This window comes from Convolutriloba macropyga, chromosome 6, assembly GCF_964194025.1.
Source record: "Convolutriloba macropyga chromosome 6, txConMacr16.3, whole genome shotgun sequence".
NCBI lineage: Eukaryota > Metazoa > Xenacoelomorpha > Acoela > Convolutidae > Convolutriloba > Convolutriloba macropyga.
In genome coordinates, this window is record NC_134473.1 from 58978655 (window position 1) to 59002476 (window position 23822).

Consider the following 23822-nt stretch of genomic DNA (forward strand, 5'->3'; position numbering starts at 1 on the left):
GAAATCAAGCGCGAAAAAGCCATTTAAGCAGTGACGAGACAGAATGTTCTAGAACAAATGTAAAACGAAAATGAAGCGTCAGACGACGAAACAAAAAAAAAACCAAGAGCACCGCAATATAGCTACGCTCAGCTTACAGCTTCGCAGCTATAAAAAGAGTAGGGCTGGTATAACGTTCCAAACCCTCAAATAAATTTGGAGGTTTGGGACAAACATCTCTACCCGCCAAGACCAGATAACAGATCCCTTCGATCTTACCTCACATTGAGACCCGTTGAATCCGACAGGGCATTGACATTCATAATCCAAACGAAAATCTTTTCCAAAATCATTCCACACAGGAACACAAACACCTCCATTTGAACATAAATTCTGATAACGTTCACCCATATCAACCACACGACCTGTGTCATCGTAAACAATTTGTTTATTCAAGCAGGGATTGTTCACATGTTGACATCGATTGCCGTGGAATCCTTCTTTGCATAGACACTGAACGGAAAATGATCCATTTCTAAATTCCGAATAGCATTTTTCTGTCGTTTGGCTTACACAAGGCGAAACATGACGTGGTCTTTTGTATGTCATTGTCAGTACAAAATTACAAGGATCAATCAAACTTTCACAATGTAACCCAGTGTACCCGTATGGACATTTACACTCGAAGCTATCGTATCTATCTATACATTTTCCACCGTTTACACAAGGGGGTGATTTCTCGTAACTGGTTCCATCGTCCGACTCGAAATCGTAAGTCAGATCACATTCGTTTACTTCTTCTTCACAAGTTTTACCCTGGAACCCAGCAGCGCACTCACAAAAAAACTCGTTCACACCATTGTAGCACGTTCCGTTATTTTTGCAAGGTCCTGAAATGAAACAATAAAAACGTAAAAGCTTTTGAATAGTACAAAAACGTCTCAAAGTCTTAAAAAGGTGCCTTACTTTTGTCACAACTGTTGAAATTGTTGGGTTGTATCGCTCTGTTTCCGCACTTCTTTCCTAAAACACAAGTAACGTTAACAACATAAAAAATTTACCGTCAGTTTTAGGCATCTAGAACTAGATCGATTGCTGAGCTGACTTGCACTACATGAACTGCCGGTCCCGAATACACGGTTTTTTACTCAATCAACATGGTAAAACTCAATTAGTGATTGTCAACAATTTGGTACTGCTTTTTTCTACACCGCAGTATAAACTGATTGTCCCTTTTCGACAATTTTACATTTTCAGAGGCCCACAATTATCGGCTACATAAAAAGCAAACCAAACCAATAAAAGATACTTTTTCCTCGGCCTATTTTAGTTAAATTTAATGCCAAAATATTTAATGCCAAAAAGACAAACGATTCAGAAAAAAGCCGGTTCGCGGTTTTTACGGTGATTGCTTAAAGGTGATCTAGCAGTGTTCGGTTAAGAAATTTTTCATAACTTATGGATAGGCATGGTGTTATGGAGAATGGCCAGTATTTTCAATGGTTCACAATCAACTTGGTTGTAAATTGGAATGGCCTACGCTTGTTTCAGATTTCTCCCTTATTTACAGGCTACCACTTAGTTGTTGCCACTATTACTACTTTGATTAAAATGTAGAACTAACCAGGCGGACAGATACAGGAGGCGAAACCGGTGACGTCATGCTCAATGCAATCTTCTCCCATGTCACACAGTTTGGTGTTACAGCTCAGATCCTGCTCACAGTAAGTCCCATTGAAACCTAAACAGATAAAAAGCTGCAGACCTTGGTCATTAACAAGTTTTTTTTAAGTGACAATTTCTCCATTGTCTTGTGAGTAAAAGGATAACATTGGATCTTGTGAGTAAAATAATGTTGACAATACCAACTCTCCTTTAAATACCGATGACTGAGCAAAACCAAGATTTATAATTCAATTGATTTGTCTCAACCAATAAGCGGGGAGCCGAAATAAGACGCCAAGATCTCAATACAAGAGGCTCGGATCAAGGCCTTAAATGATCCTCCTTTATTTAAGTTTTAACGCATTTCATGTGAAGCTTATTAATTCTAGTAACTGCGCCTTGGGATCTACACGATCTAACGTTTCATTTGCGACTTCTGTCATGTAGGCTTTTCCAGTAAAAAAAATTAAGTTAAAAACGTTCTGATTTCCGCCAAATTACATTCTGCTTTCGTTCACAGTGCTATATAGAGCCAACTGAACAGAAGAGCGTATGTAATAACAGAACTTACAAATCCTTACTTCCTGCAATATTTTTAGTTTTCTGTATCAACCAATCAAAGCAGCAATTTTGGACCGTTCTTTTGTTAATATACGAACCAGGTTTGCACTCGCATTTAGCCAGCTCCGTCTTGTCTCGTTCGTCGCCAGTGTTGAAAAAGTCACGTTTGTTGATACACTTGGCTCCATTTTTGCAAGGGTCATCCTCGGGGTCACAGATGTCAAAAAAATGAGTGCAATACCACCCTCCGATAAGGCCTCGACACTTGCAGTGCCATGATCCATCTGTGTTAATGCATTCATGCCCGTCCGACACGCATTCTAAATAGAGACAGTGAGCAAGAATTGCATTGAGACAAATCTCAATTAATTCCCAACATCCACATGGTCTAGAATCAACTATGAATGGATTGGGAAAACCATTAAGAAAAAAATCCGAACCATCAAAAAATCCAAAAAACAGTAAAAATCAAAGCGAAATTGCCGCATGTGAACAAAAAACCACTACCGAGAAAGCGAATTTTTGTTCAAACACCGTTTTCTCACTACTTCGAAATTAGAGCAAAAAAATTTCACGCCGCAAAACCACTCGCTTTTTCGCTCCACCTGTTTCGGCGTGGCAAAATCACTACTCCAATTTGACTTCAAAAATCATGAAAATGTGTGAACAGATCTTATAACAAAAAGACAGCGCCACAATACAATTCAAACTATTTGAATTGCAAAAAAAACACATAACCCTTCAAATGGTGCTGATGGAAAGTTTCCGTTTTATTTTCAAACTGCTGGCCGATCTCAATCTTTCTAAACAGTTCTTGGCGGCAGAATCAATGTCAACTCATCTTCAATTCACGAAACACGCGATAAACAACCAAAATCAGCGCGTAGAGAAATTATCAAATTTCCAAGTAGTATCTATTGGAAAGCGTGGGCCGCCAAATGGCCAACATCCAAAATTAATCAACAAAATTTTTAGCCGACCACTTCAGCAAATGAAATTAATCTGAAACCACGGTTCATAATAATTTCCGCACACTAAGCGGGTAAAGTAGCGTCACTTGGAAATAAAAATACCTTTAGCAGGCTGTAACTGCTAGCTCCTTTTTTCTGTTCCTTTTTTTCTTTAGTTTTATATTTCTTAGTTTCTTTAGTATTAAAAATTGATTATTTCATACAATTTTATTCAGAAAAAATGAATCAAAAACCGATTTTGGAAAACCTACAGTAAAAGATAAACCTCTTGTACCTCCGTAAAAAAATCTGCAGATTCAGATTGTAAGTTTTAATTTCAATAAACTATTATCAAGAGAATCAAGAAAAAGGCAGGACAAAACCGAAAGTAACCTGATAGAATCAATATCTTGCAGTAATCATGGCAAAAATAAATTTTCGGTTATCAACAAATTTGACTCACGCATTTACCATTAAAGATAAATGTTATCGATAAAGATTAATTTCGTCAGTTTTTTCAAAAGTTGCCATTTTTTAGCACAGCTAAAATGCGCCTCATTTTTATTTTGTGGAGTGGATTGCGCAGACTGATTTTAAGGATGTCCCTATGAAATTCCAAAATCATAAAGAAAAATTTTAATCGGGCTTTAAAATATTTGCAGAAAAACTTGATTTTAGAGTTTTTGTTTTTTTTATATATTTTTGATGTAAAGAAAATCACAATTTCTGTTTATTCTTGACAAAACTAATTTTAAACGAACACCATAACCTACACATGTACAAAGACAAAACTAAGCCACCTGGTGGCGTAGAATGTGAAATAATTGAACAATGTAATCCTCAATTTTCATAAAATTGAAAATGTCTTTTCAGCTATTTCCCGCTCTTTGAACTCAAAAAACATTTTGAGGCAAAAAAAGTCTTTGGCATAAAGTTCATAACCCGCACATAATTTTTGGAGGGTTGGTACAATTAAGACTTCCTCTGATAGTCAAATTTGAAGCACTACCTACGAATCTTCAATAATATATCCCTTATAATTCATCGTCGCATTTAAATTTAACATTACCTGTTCATCAAGTAATTTCGCCTGAAATTATCGATTATCCTTTAATGCGAAACGCTACTTACAGATAATTCATTCAATCATGTGGATGTTGGGAATTAATTATGCGAATTAATATAAAGTAAACAAATTTTTCATGTATCTTTCAGAAGATATCGCATCATATAAACAGAAGTTGCTCAACCCAAACAATTTATTTACGTCCAATACTAAATTTTTATTGCTTTTTATAGACCCAGATCTCAGCTTTTATTGTACTTGGTTTGAGCACCTTCTGTACTGAAAATTCAAATCACCGACTCAAAAGCCAAATCAAAAGCTCAACTTAAAATCAGTTATAAGTATTCGATTATAAAGGCCAGTCATTAATCAGTTAATTATCAATCAAGCAGTATATAAAACTCAGACACGTACAACTTATTTACCCCTGACGTCAATGAAAAGTTTGAACAAACCGTGAAAAAAAATTATCCGCTCTCCTTTTGTCACTCTGATTACAAAGCAACGCACAATTAATTGAAACTGCAACTGTAAATTAATATGTGCATATATACTACAGTTATGTAAAACGATTGAAAAACCACTAAAGAAGGACTAAACAAGCAAGGAATCGAAGAACATTCGATTTGGGGAAATAAGTGGGGGGGGGGGGGGAGAGGGGGTAGTTGTACGTCTAATTGACTTGACAAAGCTTTTTCCTGTAGCGTAAGAAATTGTTCATTCGTTTAGCCAGTCGCGTTGGGCGGGCGGGCATTTAGCCAACAGAGGAAACTTACGATTGAGCGTCTCGTTATGTTTGAGAGCGTCTCGACATAAGACTAGCAGGCTCGCAGTGTCTTCGGGGTATTGTCCCCAATCAAGACAGAGGGCCTGCCAGGCGAGAGTGGAGTTGAACCAAGTGAGAGTGTTATCCGAGTAATCGAGATCAAACTTATCGTAGAAATAGTCTCTCGACTGGGGTCTGTAGAAGTCTAGAGAAAGTTCCAATTCATACAAACGTCAGCTGCCATTAAAAAGTTATGATCATGCCATCCGATATTTCACGGAACCCTTAGAGCTCATTTGGACAAGATATTGCAATTAAAGAGCATTGACTATGCCATACGATATTTCACGGAACATTACACTTGATTTGACCTCAAGTTCGCAAAAAGCTATAAATTGCACAAATTCTAATTCCTTTGTTGCAAAAAATTCAATGCAGATTCTCATTGTAGATCTTGCATTCTATTCACATGATCTTCATATTATAGTTTGGTATCTTCAGATTACAGTTTCCCTCATTTTAATAAGCAGACATAATCACAATACTTACCTTTCTGGACTTTTAATGCTAAACACTAGTTGAACAAAATTGTTCATTAAAATAGGTTAACAATAAACAGTATCAAGTCACAACATGATTTCAATCAACAGCAATAGACTTGATTTCAATTTGCCACTGAATCAACGAGTGTACTATAAGCTACAAATACGATTAAAAACTTGAAGTAATCTTGGCTAGTTTCTTAACACCAATTTTAAAAAGCTATCAGTATTATGTTAAATACTCACTCATTTACGACTTCATTAATCAGTGTGAACTATTTTTAAGATGTTGACCAGACGGTACAATCAATAACTGGTACAGGAATTTTGGATCTTTTCCGTTATTGCCCCACCCCCAAATATAAAACACGTGACATTACATTAAATCATCAAGTGATAATATAGTACGAGCACGTGGGGGTTGAAATAATGTGCACCAAATAAGCTTGGGGAAGAACCAAACCTAAAAGATCCGAAACTTTAATAACCATGCAGGGTAAAGCAATACCATCCAAACTATTTGCAATACACATCAAGACTTACGACGAAATTTTTAAAACCCGTTATGTTGCAAAAGCTGTTCGACTATCTCTCTCTACTAACTTTTGGCACGAGAGTATTCCTCGCATTCGTTCACGTCTATCTCGCAGTGGTCTCCCTTGTAGCCAGTGTTGAAACAGTTGCACGTGTAGCTCTGGAAGTCTTCAGAGGGGTAACACCTTCCGTGGTGTTCACACATTGACCTGTGGGTCACGTTGTTCCAACAGGGGTTGGGCAGTTCACAATTGATTCCTACATACCAATGCTAATGACATACACGAGTAGCTGTGATGCTCTATGCGAGCCACAAAAGTTTTTCACAAGAAGTTTTTCAGAGAAAACTTTCAGTTTTCTGAAATTTTTTCAGTTTCTTACAAAATTTTACGGAGTTTTCCACAGACCAGACGTTATCAGAAATACCCTATTTCAAAAGAAATCTGTTGAGGATACTTACTCACAAAAATATTTGTAATTTAAGGACAGCCGTAAAGGCATGTTATGTTATGGCAACATAAAAGACAGAATGCCCGAAACGGATCGTGCAAATTAACAATTCGTGCCAAGTAACATCTCAAAACAGAAAGAGTCAATGATACAAAAACATAAATTTAAAAACGTATTATGCGAAGAAACCTTGTTTTTTTTTTCATATTTTGATGTTATGAAAATACAGATATGGAATTTCTTTTTGTTCTTCTCCAAATTAACGGACGCCAGTGATTCGTAATAAATAAATATGTATAAACACATAGGCATTCGTTTAAATTATACTAGACGAAAGCGATGATGTATAAATACCAGGCAAAAAATACTAGGCAATCTATAACTTATACTAAACAAAAGCATTAATGTGTATAAATACTAGACGAAAGTATAAACACAAGGCGTATAAATACTAGGCATATCCAGCATGAATATTTCATTTTAACATTTTTTAAAAAAATTTTTACGCCCATTCCTTTTTCATATATTCCATATAGAACTAAAACATTTCATTTGAATGTTATCAATCATCAATTTTTAGACTTTTGGTTTACTTTACTATCCGACTTAAAACTGAAATTGTCTGAATTGTTGACTTAAAATTATGGTTATAGATGACAGTGCAAACGGAGCCAATAAAACAACACATCATTGGAAAAACATCCTAACGAATATGAATTGTAAACAGCAACACGAGAATTGTTCTAATCATCTCATCAATTTAGTGAAAAGACTGTCTCTGATCAGTTGTAGGCTTTCTCCAAACACTGCGCTGGCGCTCCCAGTAAGAAGCATGTCGAGCATTTGCTCCACGCAGATCAATGTGCAGCGCAAGATCAATCTTCCGCAATTTTTTAACGAAGCGTGTAATTTAAATCCAGGACTTAGTGTAGTTGTTCTTTGACAGCATTAGAGAAAAACAAAAGTGGCGTCCACGCCATTACAGTCGCAGAAGTTCTAAGGAGAATGCCTGCAAAATGTCCGGTCCAGGAGACAAAATAGTTGGGAGTTGTTCGAACCCTAACAGTCAGGAGTCTCAATTACAGGCGGTGCTGAGGCTATCATTCATTCTATGAAAAAACGAATTTAAAAAGACTGCTTCCTCTCCTAAAATGGCATGAATTACACAAAGATTTTCATATTGCTTTCAACTCCGTTAAAAGGAGCTGTCTTCCGAATGCAGTCACCAAATTCATGCTCGGAATAGCGGCTTTTAGATTCTTCGGTTACTCAAGGCTGAGTCACTTAGTTCTCGTGATAAAATCCTCACTAGCAGCACTGGATTGCAGCAAGAAGACCCACTAGGACCTTTATTTGCATTAACTCTGGCCAAACAACCAATCAATGAACGCAATGGTGCCAAAACTGCTGCAAAATAATTGGTATCTCGACGAAGGCGTTGTAGGACCGAACGCCGCAAATCCTATGTAGGTAAAGCCCAAAAAGAAGTCTATTTTTATAAAAAAGAGGAGAAGCGTGAGGGTTGGTCACCCTCTGAATTTCTAGAGTATATAAATCCATCCAGCTATACAAACCGGAGGAACTTCAAGTAATTGGTTGGTGCTTGGTTGGCACTTGAAGTGCTTGGTTGGCACTTGAAGTACTTGGTTGGCACTCCCGAACATGTCTCATGTTTGCGAAACCGATCGCAGAAAATAGCAGCACTGTTGGAACGCCTTGATCACATTAATGATCGCCAATGCTTGTTAGCGATACTGCGTTATTGTCTTGGTTCTCTCAAAATTATTTACTGCCTAAGGTGCAATATTCCTTCCAATGACGTTTTGGAGATCTTAAGATCATTTGACAACCTGTAAAAGGATACCAAAAAATACCATTGGTACAACATCGGAAAAATGGACAGGAACACCAAACTGACGAGTGCGAGGATTCAGATAATTTACGGCAAGGCTTCAGTTTTTCTGCACATCGATAACTAATACCAAGATAAGGCACACAAAATGGTCTAAGAATCCGCAACTTGAACAAATATGAATTGCTCGACATCCCAATCCAAGCCCATGTACCATCCCGATCCCTGTTAGCTGTTCCCTCTGTAAGCTGGAAAAGAAAATCTATATTGGGGATCACAAAACAGGTTAAACAGGAAAGAATTCCAACTTAATAGGAATAGTGCTAATAGCGAAATCGAAAACGAAGAAAGACAACTTGAGCTACAAATCGACAAAAAGTTCACAGAAACGGAACTCAACAAGCTGCAGACTTCTGGAGGCAATCGAGATCCGAGAAACAAACAAGCTCAGCAGCCAAAACGTTTTTATATACTTATGAAATAAAGCAAGCTCTACAAAGCAATCAGTGAGAGAAACGAAAAACTTAAAAACATAAATACGTGCAAATAGACCAAAAATTGCTACTTTTTTTACCAATTGCAGTGGTTTGTGCCAGCACATTCAATAACTAGAGCGTCTTTTTCAAATAAAGGGAAAAACTGGTACAATAAAATACTGAAATAGCATTGCAAGAAACAAAAAATAAAACATTAGAATTATTTCTGAGAATCAATTAAAATATATTTCGGAGAATTAAAGCCAAATTAGGAGATCTCTTGCTTCACTTCCCTATAATGGCCCTTTCGAATGGCCTTTTGAAATAATAACAAACACTTTGCAATAGCTATTATATTACGTCGCAAGTTTTTCATCAAGAAATCAAGTATATATAAAGAAATCAACGACCTCAAAAACTTTCTTAATTTGTATTGCAAAATAAGAATCACACTACAATAACAACAACGAAACTTGCGTAGGTGATGAATTTAAAGCTTTTAACCCATGTGAATCAACGGCGACAGAAAGGAGGGGACCGGAGAATAAAAAAGATACCTTGATATTACAAACATTTGGCAACATCATCGATTGAATTCACTTGTGTTCACCAATAGATTTCAGAAATACATTTCTCATAATAAAGAAGGCTCGACTACTCATTAGAACAACACTATAAAGGACTTTATTTATTAAAAAAAATTAAGGTATCACGATATTTTATGTCAACAGAGACGTGAAAATTAAAACAATCTGACAATAAACATCACTAACACTACTGTCCCAATTATACAACGAACTAGCAGGACACACACGTAACAGTACTCAATTAGAGAAAAAACTGAAAAGATTTGCTCTTCAATTGACGAAAATTTGTATAAGATATTGGTATATTTGGCAAATAAAACATTTTTCAAACATTTTAAGCATTTTTTCTTTGATCGCAATTCAAATATTGAAGTTAGATAACGCCTCCAGATATCAAAACCCAGTGTTATGACCAGAATTAATAACATATGTTGAAGAGGACAGCATGTACGTCACACAAATTGTGCAGTAAAATGTAAACTTTATAAGTGCTAAAGGTAATCTTTTGTGTTGTTAATATAATTGACTGATGATTAAACTCTTGAAAGCCTTTAATTTTCGAAAAGTACACGTCTACGGATTGCTCTCCGATAACATTTTTCGGATATAGATTTTATTGCGATCAGGGAGGCAAAAAACTAGCCTAAAATAAGGACCAGTGGTTTAAATAAAAAAAATTATCACGACACTCGAGTTCTTTATCAAATTGCCTTTAATTACGCGACAAAGCAATGTTTGACTCGTATTGTAAAATTTCTCTAAGTAGGACGCTCAATTAAATGCGACCATTCTAAACTGCTGGAAATACTCCAAAACTTAAAATTTCATTCATGAAGGCTATCCCAGACATCAAATTGGCCAGGGAAAACGATTACAAGGATAAATCGCAATAAAGTGACCAAAATGACAAATATAACTACTTTAAACGTTGGTTACAAAAACCTGACTAAAAAATTGGCAAAATGAGCACGTGTTGAATTTTTAAAAATTTTCTCGCAAGTTATCAAAGTAAAGGCTGCTAATAGCCCACTGATCGTAATAGACTGATAATTGGAAATATCAATTTACCAAAATAGATATCGATTCCAGTCTCTTCATCTCTAGGACATTCACATCTGTACTTCATTGGTCCCTCGTCTACACAAGTGGCTCCGTGCATACAGGGTTCCCCAATACACTCGTCCTCGTCAATTTGACACAATTCACCATCATAACCTGCAATAACAAAAGATTTTTTCAGGATCTGTTGTTTGAGACCATAGCCACCACTCTCGTTGCAATAACATTTTCGAATCTTATCGATGAAATAACTTCCTTTCTCGCGATAAATTCAATAAAGTCTGAAACATCTGCGAAACTTTGCTCTGAGATTAGAGCATTATTTTCTGTCACTTTTCTCACCACTGATGCTATGAAAAGATTGGCGGGCAAAATATAGTCTAATCAGCTGCAGTGTGTTGTAATTTATGCAACTTCAGAGTTGATTAAATCATTATCACTCGGTAGATATTGTTCTCTCGGTGTTATTTTACTAACTCTCGATGTTAATCTCAAGGGCGATCAACCTTGTGGTAATATTCTGACTATCATGTTTGGCTAATTAATTTATCACACCCACCTGTCATGCACTGGCATTTATAACCTCCTGGCATGTTTTCACAGGTGGCTCCATTGAGACACATGGGCTCAGGGACATCCAGAGAGCACTCGTCCACATCCTTTTCGCAGTACTGTCCAGTCCATCCTTCAGGGCAAGAACACCTGAACAACAAAGAAACATGGATGGCAAACTTTAATTCATAATCTGGTAAAGACTTAATTTATTCAAATGGACATCAAAAACGTTGCTTAATAGATTAGACGGACCTCAGAAAAGTTTGTAATAATTTTGGCATCTCCTTCAAGAGGACGAAATACCAAAAAAAAACTTTATACGAAATACAAAAAATTTTGAAGCTATCAATTCTTACTGAAACAATGGTTTTGCTGTTCAAAATAAAATAGGTAACTTTTTGCTGGTCCCTTAAGAACCCCCCCTCTAATATTATTTGTCAACTCAGCAAAACCCACTTCTTTGAGCTGCAGTCTTGCAACAATCAGCTTTATCCGTTATTTTCACCCCCCCCCCCCATTGTTCTAAAAAAATTGATACCTGTTCAGAAATGTCAAATTTTGAAGCTCTGGTATGATAGGGCTTTAATAAAAACTTTTCCGGTAGCTGCAAAATCTCAGTCCTCAATTTTTTGTTTCAAAGATGAACAAATTTAAGATTGTAATTTTTTTTAGTCAGTTCGGTTCCGCTCTGCTTTTCTCTGAAAGACCTAATTCGGGCTTTTTTCCACAGAGAGATGAAACTTGGCCCACTACAGTAAAGCTTTGCTTGAAAAAAATCGACATTGAACAACAAGCTAAAAATTTCTACCACGTTGCCAATGGCGGCTTCTCTCAGTTCACGGCCTTCAGAGGCACTGAATTAATAAAAATTCAAAACAGTATTATTGTTTGGCGATTTATTGCCAATGTAGCGAAGTTGAACACGGGAAGCAAAGTTAGTGAAAAACGAAGTTGGGGGATTGGTGGGGTGACTGAGGAGGGGTTCAAACTTCTGAGACTAAGAACCGCCCCGCCCCTTCATACCCTGAAATTGTGTTCTCGAAACAGTTTTGCTGAATCGCATACTTAGAGACTGGTAAGGTTCCAAGAGAGCTGCTTGACCACGAAAAATCGGTCAAGCGAAAAGTCGTATTAAAAAAGACCACAAGACTAATATAATTGCTACAAACTCTTTGAGAGCAATTAAAAGCTGTCAAAAATGCACCTAGCTAAACTGACTTGATGAGTCAAGATGATTTCACTGTTAAAGGATGATTTCACTTTGATAAACGCAATATTACTGAGTATTTTCGATTATTTTTAACATAGTTTATTTCATAACTTTGTCTTCAAATAGCTCCCAATCATTTTCAAGATACTAGAAAAGTGTCCAGTAGCGTCAAATTTAAGCTCATGCCAATCATCGAATAAGACTTGGCTTTTCTATGCAAAAATTTAATTCTTGGCAAATTTGCAAACTTGAATTTACTTTTATCTGTAAGCCTGGATTAAGTTGAAGCTGAAAGTCCTATATAGAGCATGAAGATATCCTGTGATTCTCACAATCAGAACAATTGTCGAGACCAGATAGTTATATTTCAAGATCGTAAAATATTCTCGCAATGACGAAAAGATTGTTACCTTGCAAGACAAATGGTTATCTCGGAAGATTTTTGAAAGTTAGTTTTGGTCGATCTCATCTCTTTTCCACGCATATTTCATGACATACAGTTGAATGTAGTTAAGCGTTACTTTGAAAAGAAGTTCTGTCAATTATGCATAAAATGTTTTGTTCCTTTGCGCAAACCTTTCCTTGAATTTTTAATGACACTTTTAAATTTTGCCGAAAAATTCTATTATATAATTATCATTTGTGACTATCATTTGTTTACAATTTTTGATTTGACAATTTTTGACTATTTCATTTGACTTTTTCATTTTTCGCCGAACGTACAAAATTGATTTTATTTCTATATCTTTGCCATAATGAAAAAAATTGATCAGAAACAACATTCTCGTCCCATGATAAATTTCCCAATTATTTGCATATTTGTAGGATGAATGGTTACTTTGCAAGATTTCGGAGATCTTGCAAGACGATGTATTGTCTTGCTATATTCTACAAGAACCGTGCAAGATAACCATTTGGAATGGACTGGGAATCTCCGTTCTTTGAGACTTTTTCTGGGAACAGTTTTGGGTAGATACAATTTTCGGATTACAAAATGGAAGAACTTCTGCAAATTTCTCTGCTTGAATTCTGTTTTATCCTGATCTGTTTTTACTCGACAGAATTGCCTATTAGGATTTGATATAAATCTTATATGTATTTCGTATTTCAAGTCTATTTTATAGTAAACTATTCCTGTGCTCAAATGAAGCGTGAAAATGTCTGATTTAATTGGCCTTTTTCGAGAAACCAAAAATTTCAAGAAACTTCGATCTTCTCTGCTAGCGCCCCCCCCCCCCCTCGCTTAGTTTGGCATCCCCTATTTATAAATGTTTAAACATATTGTTAAACCTAAGTAATTTTATACGAGAACATATAAGAAGAATATGCCTTTACTAAAAGCTGAACTGCTAAGGTTATATGCAACCAAAATTTGTTTCATAATACCTAAGCATCAATAAAAATTGCTGTTTATATCATTTTTATCGGCTACAATAATGGCTCGATTTTGAAATTTTTTATAGGATACTATTTTAAAAGTGCCTTCAATCTATCTAGCCACTCTTGTTTCTATTAAATGCAAATATCGCTCTTACAATTGGCGAAAACTTAAAATTAGGGGGGGGGGGGTGGTGCTAAATTAACGGCTATGTAAGGCTGGGGCGCTAACAGAAAAGATCCGAAAGTTCAATAATTGATTCCGTCTTAAGAGACCACTCATTTATACCTTTTAGTATTTCTCCACAAAAGAAATCAAACAGCAGCAACATGAAGTTCTTAACCCCATACAATTTTGGAAGATTGTTAGTTTTTTTAATTTTGCAAATTTTTATATAGCGAAAAGTTGGTTAAACATTCACATTTTAAGAATCACATTATAAATATATGATAGTTTGGTCCTTAAATTACTAGTAGAAATAACTTCTAAACCTTGTACTTGTTTAACTATTGGAAAACGTTCATGTAGTTTGATCACTTCTCTAATTACTTTTTTTTGCTAACTCCTCTAATCTAATTTCGACTAACCAATTTTCTGACCTGTTCAGTTTATTGTCAAGTTAGCTAGGGCCTAAAATCTCCCTTCCTTTCACACAATGCAGTCCTTCAAATTTGGTAGGGCGAGAGTACGGTTAACTTCTCACTTTCCAAACATGACTTAAAACGGCATAAAAATCAACTTCAACACTAAATATGTCCGGATTCTGAGCTGCATTGGCTGTAGCCAAAGAACATCCACAGTTGCCTCAAAAGCTTTCCAGTTCACAGTTCAGTAGAGGCTTCTAACAGATGACTTACCGAGAACTACCGTCTTCCTGTTGTCCACAGAAACCTCCATTCTGACATCCAGTATCACGACAGTCGAAGAGAGTGTACTGCTCACATAGTTCTCCAGAGTATCCTAAAATTCAATAGATATTGGGACAAGGGAGGAGGCAATTCTGGAATGGACTTTAAGTGACTGATTTATAGGTGATCAGAGGGTTTCCCGCTTTTTCACCCCTATTTATTTAACTCCCTATCATTTAACCCCTCTATCATTTCACCCCGATTTTAACTCATGGCGTTTAAGCTAATAGAATGTATTAAACTATGATGTGACGAGTAATTGCAATAGAAAACTATCAGGCCAACTGGAGTCAACTTCCAAGCCCGATCATCATTCCGTATTATGAGTATAAGAGAGAATTATTTTATAGGTAAAAAGTTCAGACAACTGAATTTTGCGTACTATAATATGCTTAAACTGTTTTCGCGCGAGATTTCTAGTAGAGGATCACAATGTCCGTTCACAAGGTACTTATTGTTAACGGGGGATCATTTCGGTTATTCTATGTTACGCCCAGGTAATCGGTTACGATAATAGTCCGTTAAATCACGTTTTTTTTCGTTATCTCAACAATTGCATACCTTTAAAAATATTTTGCAGATTAAGGAGTGTAGAAAATTCCATGGTTGTTTACTACTATAAAAACTATTAAAAAAAAACTATAAAAACTTTTGAGTCGAGTATAAGTCTTTTGTTAAAAATCTCTGTCGAGCTAAAGTCCAGCGTGTCTTAAAGTCCAGGTAAAGTCTTTTCATAGCTCAAATGAACCGAGTACGTCTAATGAGTCTTTTCATAGTACATTTTGGTCGAGCATTGTCTTTTCATAAGTCTGTACCTAAACCTGGGTAGTGGAGTTGATATTCTTATAAATTGAGTTTCTTAATGGGTTTAATTCCAAAGTGTTCTGTGGAACGTGAGTTCGTTTTGACGGTTCAAACGCATTGTATATGAATGTCGTCCGGGAGAAGGCGCGGGAGGGGGTTAAAAATTCAGTAGAGCGACCAGTCGAAACAACAACCTTAGTAATAAGCATGCTGGTCTAAATTGTTGCTTATTGTTTACTTTTGCTGGGATCTTAAAAGAAAACAGTCAATAATTTGCGGGTGCTACTAAATTGTGGCTCTGACGGCGTGGGCACGTTGAGGGACAATTTAAGCACTCCGGGCAATTATTTGATTTCATTTCTCACACTCACATTCGAATGAGTGAACAAAAGGTAAAGATACAGCCATGGACCATATTAGGAGTTCTTGTATCATTTAACCGATCGTTCCACTTACTAGCAGTCGAACATATTGTCATTGCTTATCAATCGTACAGAAATCTTCATTTTAACTTTTAAAAAATCAATTTCTTAAGATAAAAAATTATATCTATCAACAACTTTGGCCAGTACTTGGATGTCTTTTATACTCTTGATTGCCAAAAGAAAATTCAATTATTGTCTTACCTTTCATTCAATTATGGTTCATTTAGCATCAATTTCACGATAAAAAATTCGGTCCTAGTGATAGATCGGATTAATGAGACAAAGGCCTGAGGCATCACTGTTAAACATGGTTAAAATAACAAACAGCTGGTAACCGCGTAACATATGCTGTTGGTGGTATGCGAGCAATTCAAAACAATCCGACCCAGGAATCCGCCCCCGGGCTAAAATGTCCCAAAATGATACCGGGATCTCCTTTTCACATTAAACAAATTAACCGCTCTTAACTCTCTTCAATGAGGCACGTTACCGTAAACAACATAACAAACCAAGTTGCAACATTCAGCATTAAAAACATGACTTAATTTGAGAAGAAACTCGATATTTCTCAGGTTAGGGTCCTTTATCGTCGCCGATGCGAGCAAATTTGTGACATTCGTTTCCGGGTTTAATTTGAGAAAATGGCCAGACCAGCAGAGCGCAAAATGTCTGTGTCAGAAAGTGCCCTAACTTCAAACAATCACCCAATAACAATGTTATCTATCGCATGAGATATCAATCTTCTTTACTTCCGCCACCCTCCACAATCCCTACCCCCTACTTTTAACCCCCCCCCCCTTCATAGCCCCGTTAAGCCTCGACCAATCAGAACTAGATTTCAATAATTGGTTACCTATCTATTGGGAGCTCATTGGTTATAGTTCTTGGATGTGTTATCTTGGACTAATCGAAAAAATTAAGTCTCAGTAACAAAATTCAACCAAAAATTTCAACCAAAAGATTGCACTTGAAGCTTCCAATTTTTTCAAAATTTCTTGAAATAAATGGACTCGTAAAACCAGCTGTAGATGTTACCACAATCGAAACAAAATTCATTAAAATAGTAAATTTGCTGGCATATTACGCGTTTTATCAAAACAAAAAACATTAAAAATGGGGCAAAAACTCAAATATTCATTGATCTTTTTGGAAAAAGTACAGTGTATCAGTCATAGAAAGCAATAACAATAAACTTAACCGACCGAAGTTTTTGATTCTCTTAGAACCGAATACTGAATCTCGTTAGTCAACCCCAGTTCTCGCCTGTATAAGGGGGGGGAGGGTTTCCACATTATTACAGGCTGAATAAAATCATGTTATTAGTCAACACAAACCAGCGCAAAAGTGACCAATTGATAAATCAATACCAAATTTACAAACAAAATACGAAATCTGTCATTTATGATATAAGCTGCATCTTCTTAGGATCAATGAACTATTCATATTAGCTCTAACTTGTGATCTCTAATTCAAACCACAGCAGAGCATTTGAGTAAAGCCTCAACTCCAATTTGCTTTCGAAAGTTCTATTTGCTCTTTCTTCTGCTTAGTTTGTTCAGATTAAACTGGTTGACAATTTGTCTCAAAGTAAGTTTGAACAAACAGCCTTTTGTTCACAGAAAGTGATTTGGAAATGTCCAAATTGTCCCATGCTTTGACTGTTTATAACACAGATAAATTCTCACTGCTTCTATAAGAGTGAGATCTTCAATCGCAGGAAAGACATTTCAACCTTGCATTCGTGTGTCAATTTAGTAAACAAAAATAGAAGAACCAATCCGAACATATTGAGAACATTTAAATGAGAATTGGTTTCAATGAGCGAAAATATAGCTTCCCACGAATCAATTCAATGGAAAATTTTCAATACTTACAAAGAATAATAGTTTCTTTTTTCTCATGCAATAAGCCAACTTTGCACTTTGACGGGTGCAATTTTAGAAATCTGTTTTGTTTCCGACTGGTGGAGAATGGCAATAATTCACACCCCGTAATCTGTTTTCACATTGGTATTCCCCGGCTGTTAAATTATCCAAAGCCAAATAGAGAGCAAGTGTGAGAAAAAATACCATAAACAACCCATTCTTTGAGCATTGAACTTGCAACATGTCCGTTTTAAAGTAGTGAATTTTGCAGGAACATTGCCTCAGTCTTTCTTTTGATAAGCCAAGAAAATTTGGGTATATAAATGTATTTTAGGAGAGCATTTGACATAAATTAAAAATGGCTAAATATTCACATACATTTGAGCCGAAAGTCTACAACTCAGGTGTCCAAAGCTAATCTCGTTATAGTGTTCTATTATCCGGTGCTCTCCAATCACGTGACCTATCTGTTACACAACTTGCAAAAGATCAATAAATCAAATGGACACTAACGGGTCTAGGAAACAAACCCCCACGGAAAAAAACCTCCACAGCGGCCCGTGGGACTTGATATGAAACTATCACAACCGAACAAATTATCACGACCGAAATTCAATTTTAAAATGGAGGTTTATTTTCTATGTAAAATGAAGAGGGTTTTTTCCGCAACCGAACACTAACCATTCTTGCACTCGCATTGCTGTGTATGTGTGCCTGTAACAATGCAACCAATCGAATTCTTGCACTGGTGAGTTTTGCAAGGCCAGAACTCCTCGTCACACAGCTGACCCCACCAGCCCTCTTCACACTCACACCTACGTCATTATTAACAAAATGATCAGGTTCAGACGGGGCCATGAATATTAACCGACCGTGGGTTTAGTCAACAAGGAAAAACTGAAAAATTTAGCAGACAACTCAATTCCGATAAGTAAAAAAAATCTGTTTGATCAAAATGTCACCAGTCACCCAAACTTTACAATTGCATGGTCGGATTGTCCTCCTGGATTCGTTTTTTTTTGGTTGTCGGATAACCCTATGTCGGCCAATTTGCCGATCAGTTATTAGTTATGGGCAACAATATTGTCCGATACTGAAAGTCTCCTCTTAAAAACAAAACTTTTCCACTAAGGATATTTGAAATTATTCCTAAGTTTTTTCTGAAAAACCCAGCTTTTCGTTAACAAATCGTCGCAAAACGAAATACTTCGCTTCAGAATTTAATTTACACGGTTTTTCGAACGTCTTCTAAAAACATATCGATGGGTTAAAAGAAGATCCCACACTATTTTCTTCCTTCCCGGAAATAATACTCACTTCCAGGTCCCATCTGCTGAATTAGACACGCACTTTCCATTTCCACCGCAAACATGTCCAAACATTTCACAAACATCGACTTTCAGTTCACAACTTTCACCTTCAAAACCCTGGTCACATTCACAGTTCGCGTTTCCATCATGTTCACTACATTCTCCATTTCCACTACAAAAGCTGTCGCGAGTTTTATTGAAACAAACTTGGTCTGTTTCGAAAATAGTGCAATTTTGTCCCAAAACTCCTTTGTGACATATACAGCGATACGAGTCATTATCAAGCAAAATACATTTTTCATAATGTGGACATAATTCCTTGGCAGTTTCGTTCAGACAAGGCGTGAACTCTTCACAGTGAGTACCAGAAGTACCGGATGGGCAGGAACATTGAGGGTGAGAAGCGAGGTCTGAATCGTAAACATTCAGAGATTTCACGTCGTTGGCATTTTCATGACTGAGGATCATGTTGCATTGTCCCCCGTTTTGACAGTAGGATTGGTTTTTGTAACACGTGTCCTCGAATTGACATTTGGGGCCAAAATGTCCGGCTGAGCAGCTAAAACAAGCAAATAGTTTTTAACCCAAATTTATTTTAAAAAATGGCCCCACGGCAATTTTACTAGTTTTTTTCCTCATAAAATAAATGTCAAACAAATTTGCTCCTATTTAATTTTGTAGACGCGAGTCGTAAAAGTTGACCATTTCAAAAAAAGTTGATATACTAAGGACCGTGCAAGAATCTTGTAACGTTTTGCAACGTCATGTAAGAATCTTACAAAGGTCGATTCGGAACGATTCAAGAGAATGTACATTGTCGCTTTGTATGTACCTCTACTTAAAACGGAAAATTCAGTGTTCCTTTTTAGTACGTTTGCGAAATAATTTCGGGAGCTCAATTAAAAGACGATCCGAATTTGCGACGAGCTCAGAGGTGATCCGAGAAAATTGAATTTGGGTTTCCAAGTGACAAATTAATACCATGACAATTATTACCATGACAATTATTACTAGGCGAGACTGGGGTATTAACCGTAGTGCGCATGAACCGAATTTGCTTATTGTGATCAAGTAATGCCATCAATTAGTACTATTATTCATCTTATAACGAATTTGGCTTGTTTCAACTCCAATTTTTCTCTATATCGACTCCAAAATTGGGCTGTGTTAAATTCACATTGTAAAAATCCACAAAACTAACTTAAATAATTGAAAATCCACAAAATTAGGGAACAATACTTATCCTAATATTTAGTAATTTGAGTTGTTTTTCCTCTCAACCCCCCCCCCCCCGCACGCCCAAACTAATTACAACCCAACCGTCTTCCATAACTGGGGACATATCCGGACAGTTGCGGCTTGCCTATTTTGAATTATTAATCACTATACTAACTACAGCAATCATTAACTAGCATTTTACTTTACTTAATTTAAAAATTTGGTTTTCAGGCAATTAACCCACGCACTAGAAAGTTAACCGCTTGAAAAGTTAGCAGTGAAAAGTGTCTTTTCAGGAAAACTGCTTATTAGTAAACAAATTTTACAAGCTGATTGTTTTTATCGCACGATGAAATAAACAAAAGTTGTTGCCAGAGAGGTGCAAACAGAATATCCAGATACTTGATTAAATTATGTAGCTATCAAGTCGCGGTTTTGTTCTGTCACGTTTTAACCTTAAACAAACTTTCATTTTATTTACAGGCTGAAATTGATAAAGCGTAGTAAACAAAGCGACGTACGATTTGAAGTCAAATTTGCAAAAGCTGCAATTAAAGTGATGTGAAATGCTACAATATTTTGGAACCCTTAAAAGAGAAGCTGAAATTGAGAGCGACACGAATTGCGCATAGCATGTACGAGATGTCAACAACACATACACTGAATTGCTAAACACATCCAGACTTATGTACTGTTCAGGCTATCGATAAAGATAGCTTATTAATAAACAACTTTCCATCACAATTTGGCACCAAAGGTGATTTCCCAGGAAAGAAACAATTACATTTCCCAGAAAACAGGTCGAAACCCTAGAGAAAGTAGATTGCTATTACCCAAAAAACTTAACTCAGCGTTTCTGATACACTTTTTGTCTGTAAAATTAAATGCTCTTTATCGATTAATCCAGTTCAGATTCTCGATTCTCCGGTGAAGACGCAGAAAAAGTTCATTGAATTTCAAAACGAAGCCCGTTAAATAAACAATGTAGTCTAAACTAAAAATTCCACTAATGTTCCAAACCTCCGGCTCTAGTTTTGCTGTTAGAAGCTCAATGCTCACCGAACTTTTTTGGCAGGCCAATCGATATCGTTGCCGCAGAGAAGCAAAATGAGGAACATTCAGAAATCCCTCGAGAAACTGAATCGATTGTTGAAGACCAATCGTTTCAAAATTATTTAGGCGAAGTAAAAGTTCTCACTTTTATTCCATCTTATTAACGCTACTAAGAACTTAAATTTGCTATAGATTTTACGTAGACATAAAAAGACGATGAAAACATTCTAATAGCAAAATGTCTCAATGGCTGGAACCACTGCCAACCTAGAAAGAAAATAGACACAACAAAAACATCACTCAAATATAACAGCCGAATATTTCTTTCCTAGATTGTGGATACTTCAACAAAACGATATCAACCATTAAAAGTTTTTGATCAGATAAGACTCAACGTTATATTTCAAGTGGAAAATCATTGACAAAAAGCTTAATTCCACTATTCAAACTGATTCCCCTGAAAAAAATAAACTATACTGGGCAACAAGAGGATCGTTTGTAAAGTTCCTCTTAAACTGCTTCAAAATTGGCAAAACAAAAAAGTTCAAAGCAGCTTTATTTTTTTAAATGCTGAAAAATCTTTTTTTTTCCAATTGTTTCTTTCTTAAATACTTTTTTTTTGAATTCTGTGAATTTCTATTTTTTACTTTAGCACTTATAAGCAAAGGTGAAATACCAAATCAGTATTTGAGAAATTGAGTATTTTCTTGTCAGCTACTTTTCTTCGTCTCCACAAATTTTAAATTAAGTACATATGGACCGGGCCTTTTATCAATCGACAAAATAAAAGCATTTTTTAACTCTGATGTGGTAGGTATTTTATTCGCTTGATCTTAATTACCACACTAGAGCTAAACCAATATTATTGTAGCGACCTTAATTGCGTGCTAGAATAAGTCTCACAATATGCTCACAATGTTCTTTGCTAATTTCCAAATCTATGTGTTACTTGCTAGAAAATAAAATTGGTTAAATACAAAGGTTAATTAGTAAATAGATAAAAATGATAGAGCACAATTGGGGGTTAATTCCTACTTGAAAATATGGTGGGGTATCTAATCTTAATCAAGAAATTGAATCCATCTTACTGCTGGATATGAATAATAATTTAACTCTATTTTTGTTAGAAAATTGGCAGACTTACAATTGCTGCAGATAGTCCCGCTTAGCGGAGAAAATAGTGGTTTCGCTCTTAGAGCAGAGAGAGGAAGAGAGAGAAGAGAATTTTTTGGTTAGATTTTTAGCGTCTTAAGTTGCGCTGGTTGAGTTGGAGAACTGATTTCCTTCAGCAGCAAGCTCTAGGCTCGTGCGTGTTTATACATGATTCAACACGACTAAAAAATCACAAGACTTATGACTAGCTCCGAATCAATTCCTAGGTCATTCGTGGAGCCGACTATTACTCGTCTTTAGTCATATATTCGTTTCAGGCTTGCTGCTGAAGAACGGCCTGGATAGCTTCAGTATCCTTCACTTAGTACGCGTATTAATAGCGGCAGTGAATCAGCCGGTATGGCCTGCTCCATAGTGTATTAAATAATACACAGCAGTATTTGGCTATGAATAATGTATTCACTCACTCAACGCAATTTACGCAGCATAGCTCTCTCTTAATATTCCGTCAGTTTAGACTAAGTCTAAAGTGTTCACAAAGTCGACGGTTAAATAATTATACTCTCTGTAGTATCGGTAATTGCGGCGGCAATTATCCAATTAGCAATACTACAGCTCACCCCGGTTTAAAGAAGAGAAAAATTGTGCTCTATCGTACGAAGTTTACATTAAGAGTATTAAAGAAACGATAATAGTGTTTACAAAAAGTTGCAAAGTAAAAAGCAACATATTAAGGGAAATAATACTTTTAAAAGTTACAACTTTGCGATACTGATGAGGGTTACTAGGTATAGAATTTTAAACAAATTTGCAGTTTACATATTAGTTTACAAATAGAGACTGGATAGCAAATACACCAGTTATGAGACTAATAAGATTTAAGAACCGGTTGGTGATTAAGAGTAGGAATACTAGAATATATGCTCGTTGGAGAAGTTTACAAAAGTTAAGACTATTAAGATCAATGGACAGCAATGATACTGTGCGACAAAATTAGTAGCCCTTTAAATGGAAAATTTCATGAGACACATAAACAAAGTAATAGTGAAAGAGTTGTTACAAATACAGCAAAGACGAAAATGAGTCTTAAAATATTAATGTGAAAGGGAGTTTACAAAATCAGAAATCAATGTTAATTGTTCTTTATAAATTTTAGCGCTTTCAATTCTTTTGCAAGGCTTTGATTGGCTTCAATGAGCTCATTTGACTTCTTGATTAGAGTTTTCAGCTGGGTATCTCTAATTTCTAAAGTTTTTGAACAAACGACCAGCTTTTTCCTCATTATCTCTTTCTCGTTGTTGGTTGTCTTTGCAGAGATTTGGAGAGCGCTCAGTTGGCTCTGAAGGTCTGCTAGAGCATTCTCTGACTCCCAGAGTTGTTTCCGGAATGTGGAGTTCTCAACCACTAGATCTGTGGTGGAAATTGTTTCGGCCATGTTTGTTTTCTGGGAAGGCTGTGAGGTTGGAAAAAGGGACGTGCATCCTACAGCCTAGCGT

General features: G+C 36.2%; 1 protein-coding gene across 2 annotated transcripts in view; it reads right to left on the reverse strand.

Moving 5' to 3' along the window:
• Nucleotides 1–23822, reverse strand: part of LOC142341808 (uncharacterized) — a 175067-nt gene that overhangs the window by 32391 nt on the left and 118854 nt on the right. Inside the window, exons 3-13 of one of the 2 annotated variants that reach the window (XM_075393048.1) lie at nt 18950–19501; nt 18314–18447; nt 14488–14590; nt 11047–11189; nt 10497–10643; nt 6133–6321; nt 4998–5192; nt 2304–2525; nt 1604–1720; nt 946–1002; nt 259–869 (exon numbers count right to left, since the gene is read on the reverse strand). In XM_075393048.1, the coding sequence (XP_075249163.1) occupies nt 259–869; nt 946–1002; nt 1604–1720; nt 2304–2525; nt 4998–5192; nt 6133–6321; nt 10497–10643; nt 11047–11189; nt 14488–14590; nt 18314–18447; nt 18950–19501 (2470 nt within the window). The remainder of the gene's footprint in view (nt 1–258; nt 870–945; nt 1003–1603; nt 1721–2303; nt 2526–4997; nt 5193–6132; nt 6322–10496; nt 10644–11046; nt 11190–14487; nt 14591–18313; nt 18448–18949; nt 19502–23822) is intronic. The other variant, XM_075393049.1, reaches the window with a different exon arrangement.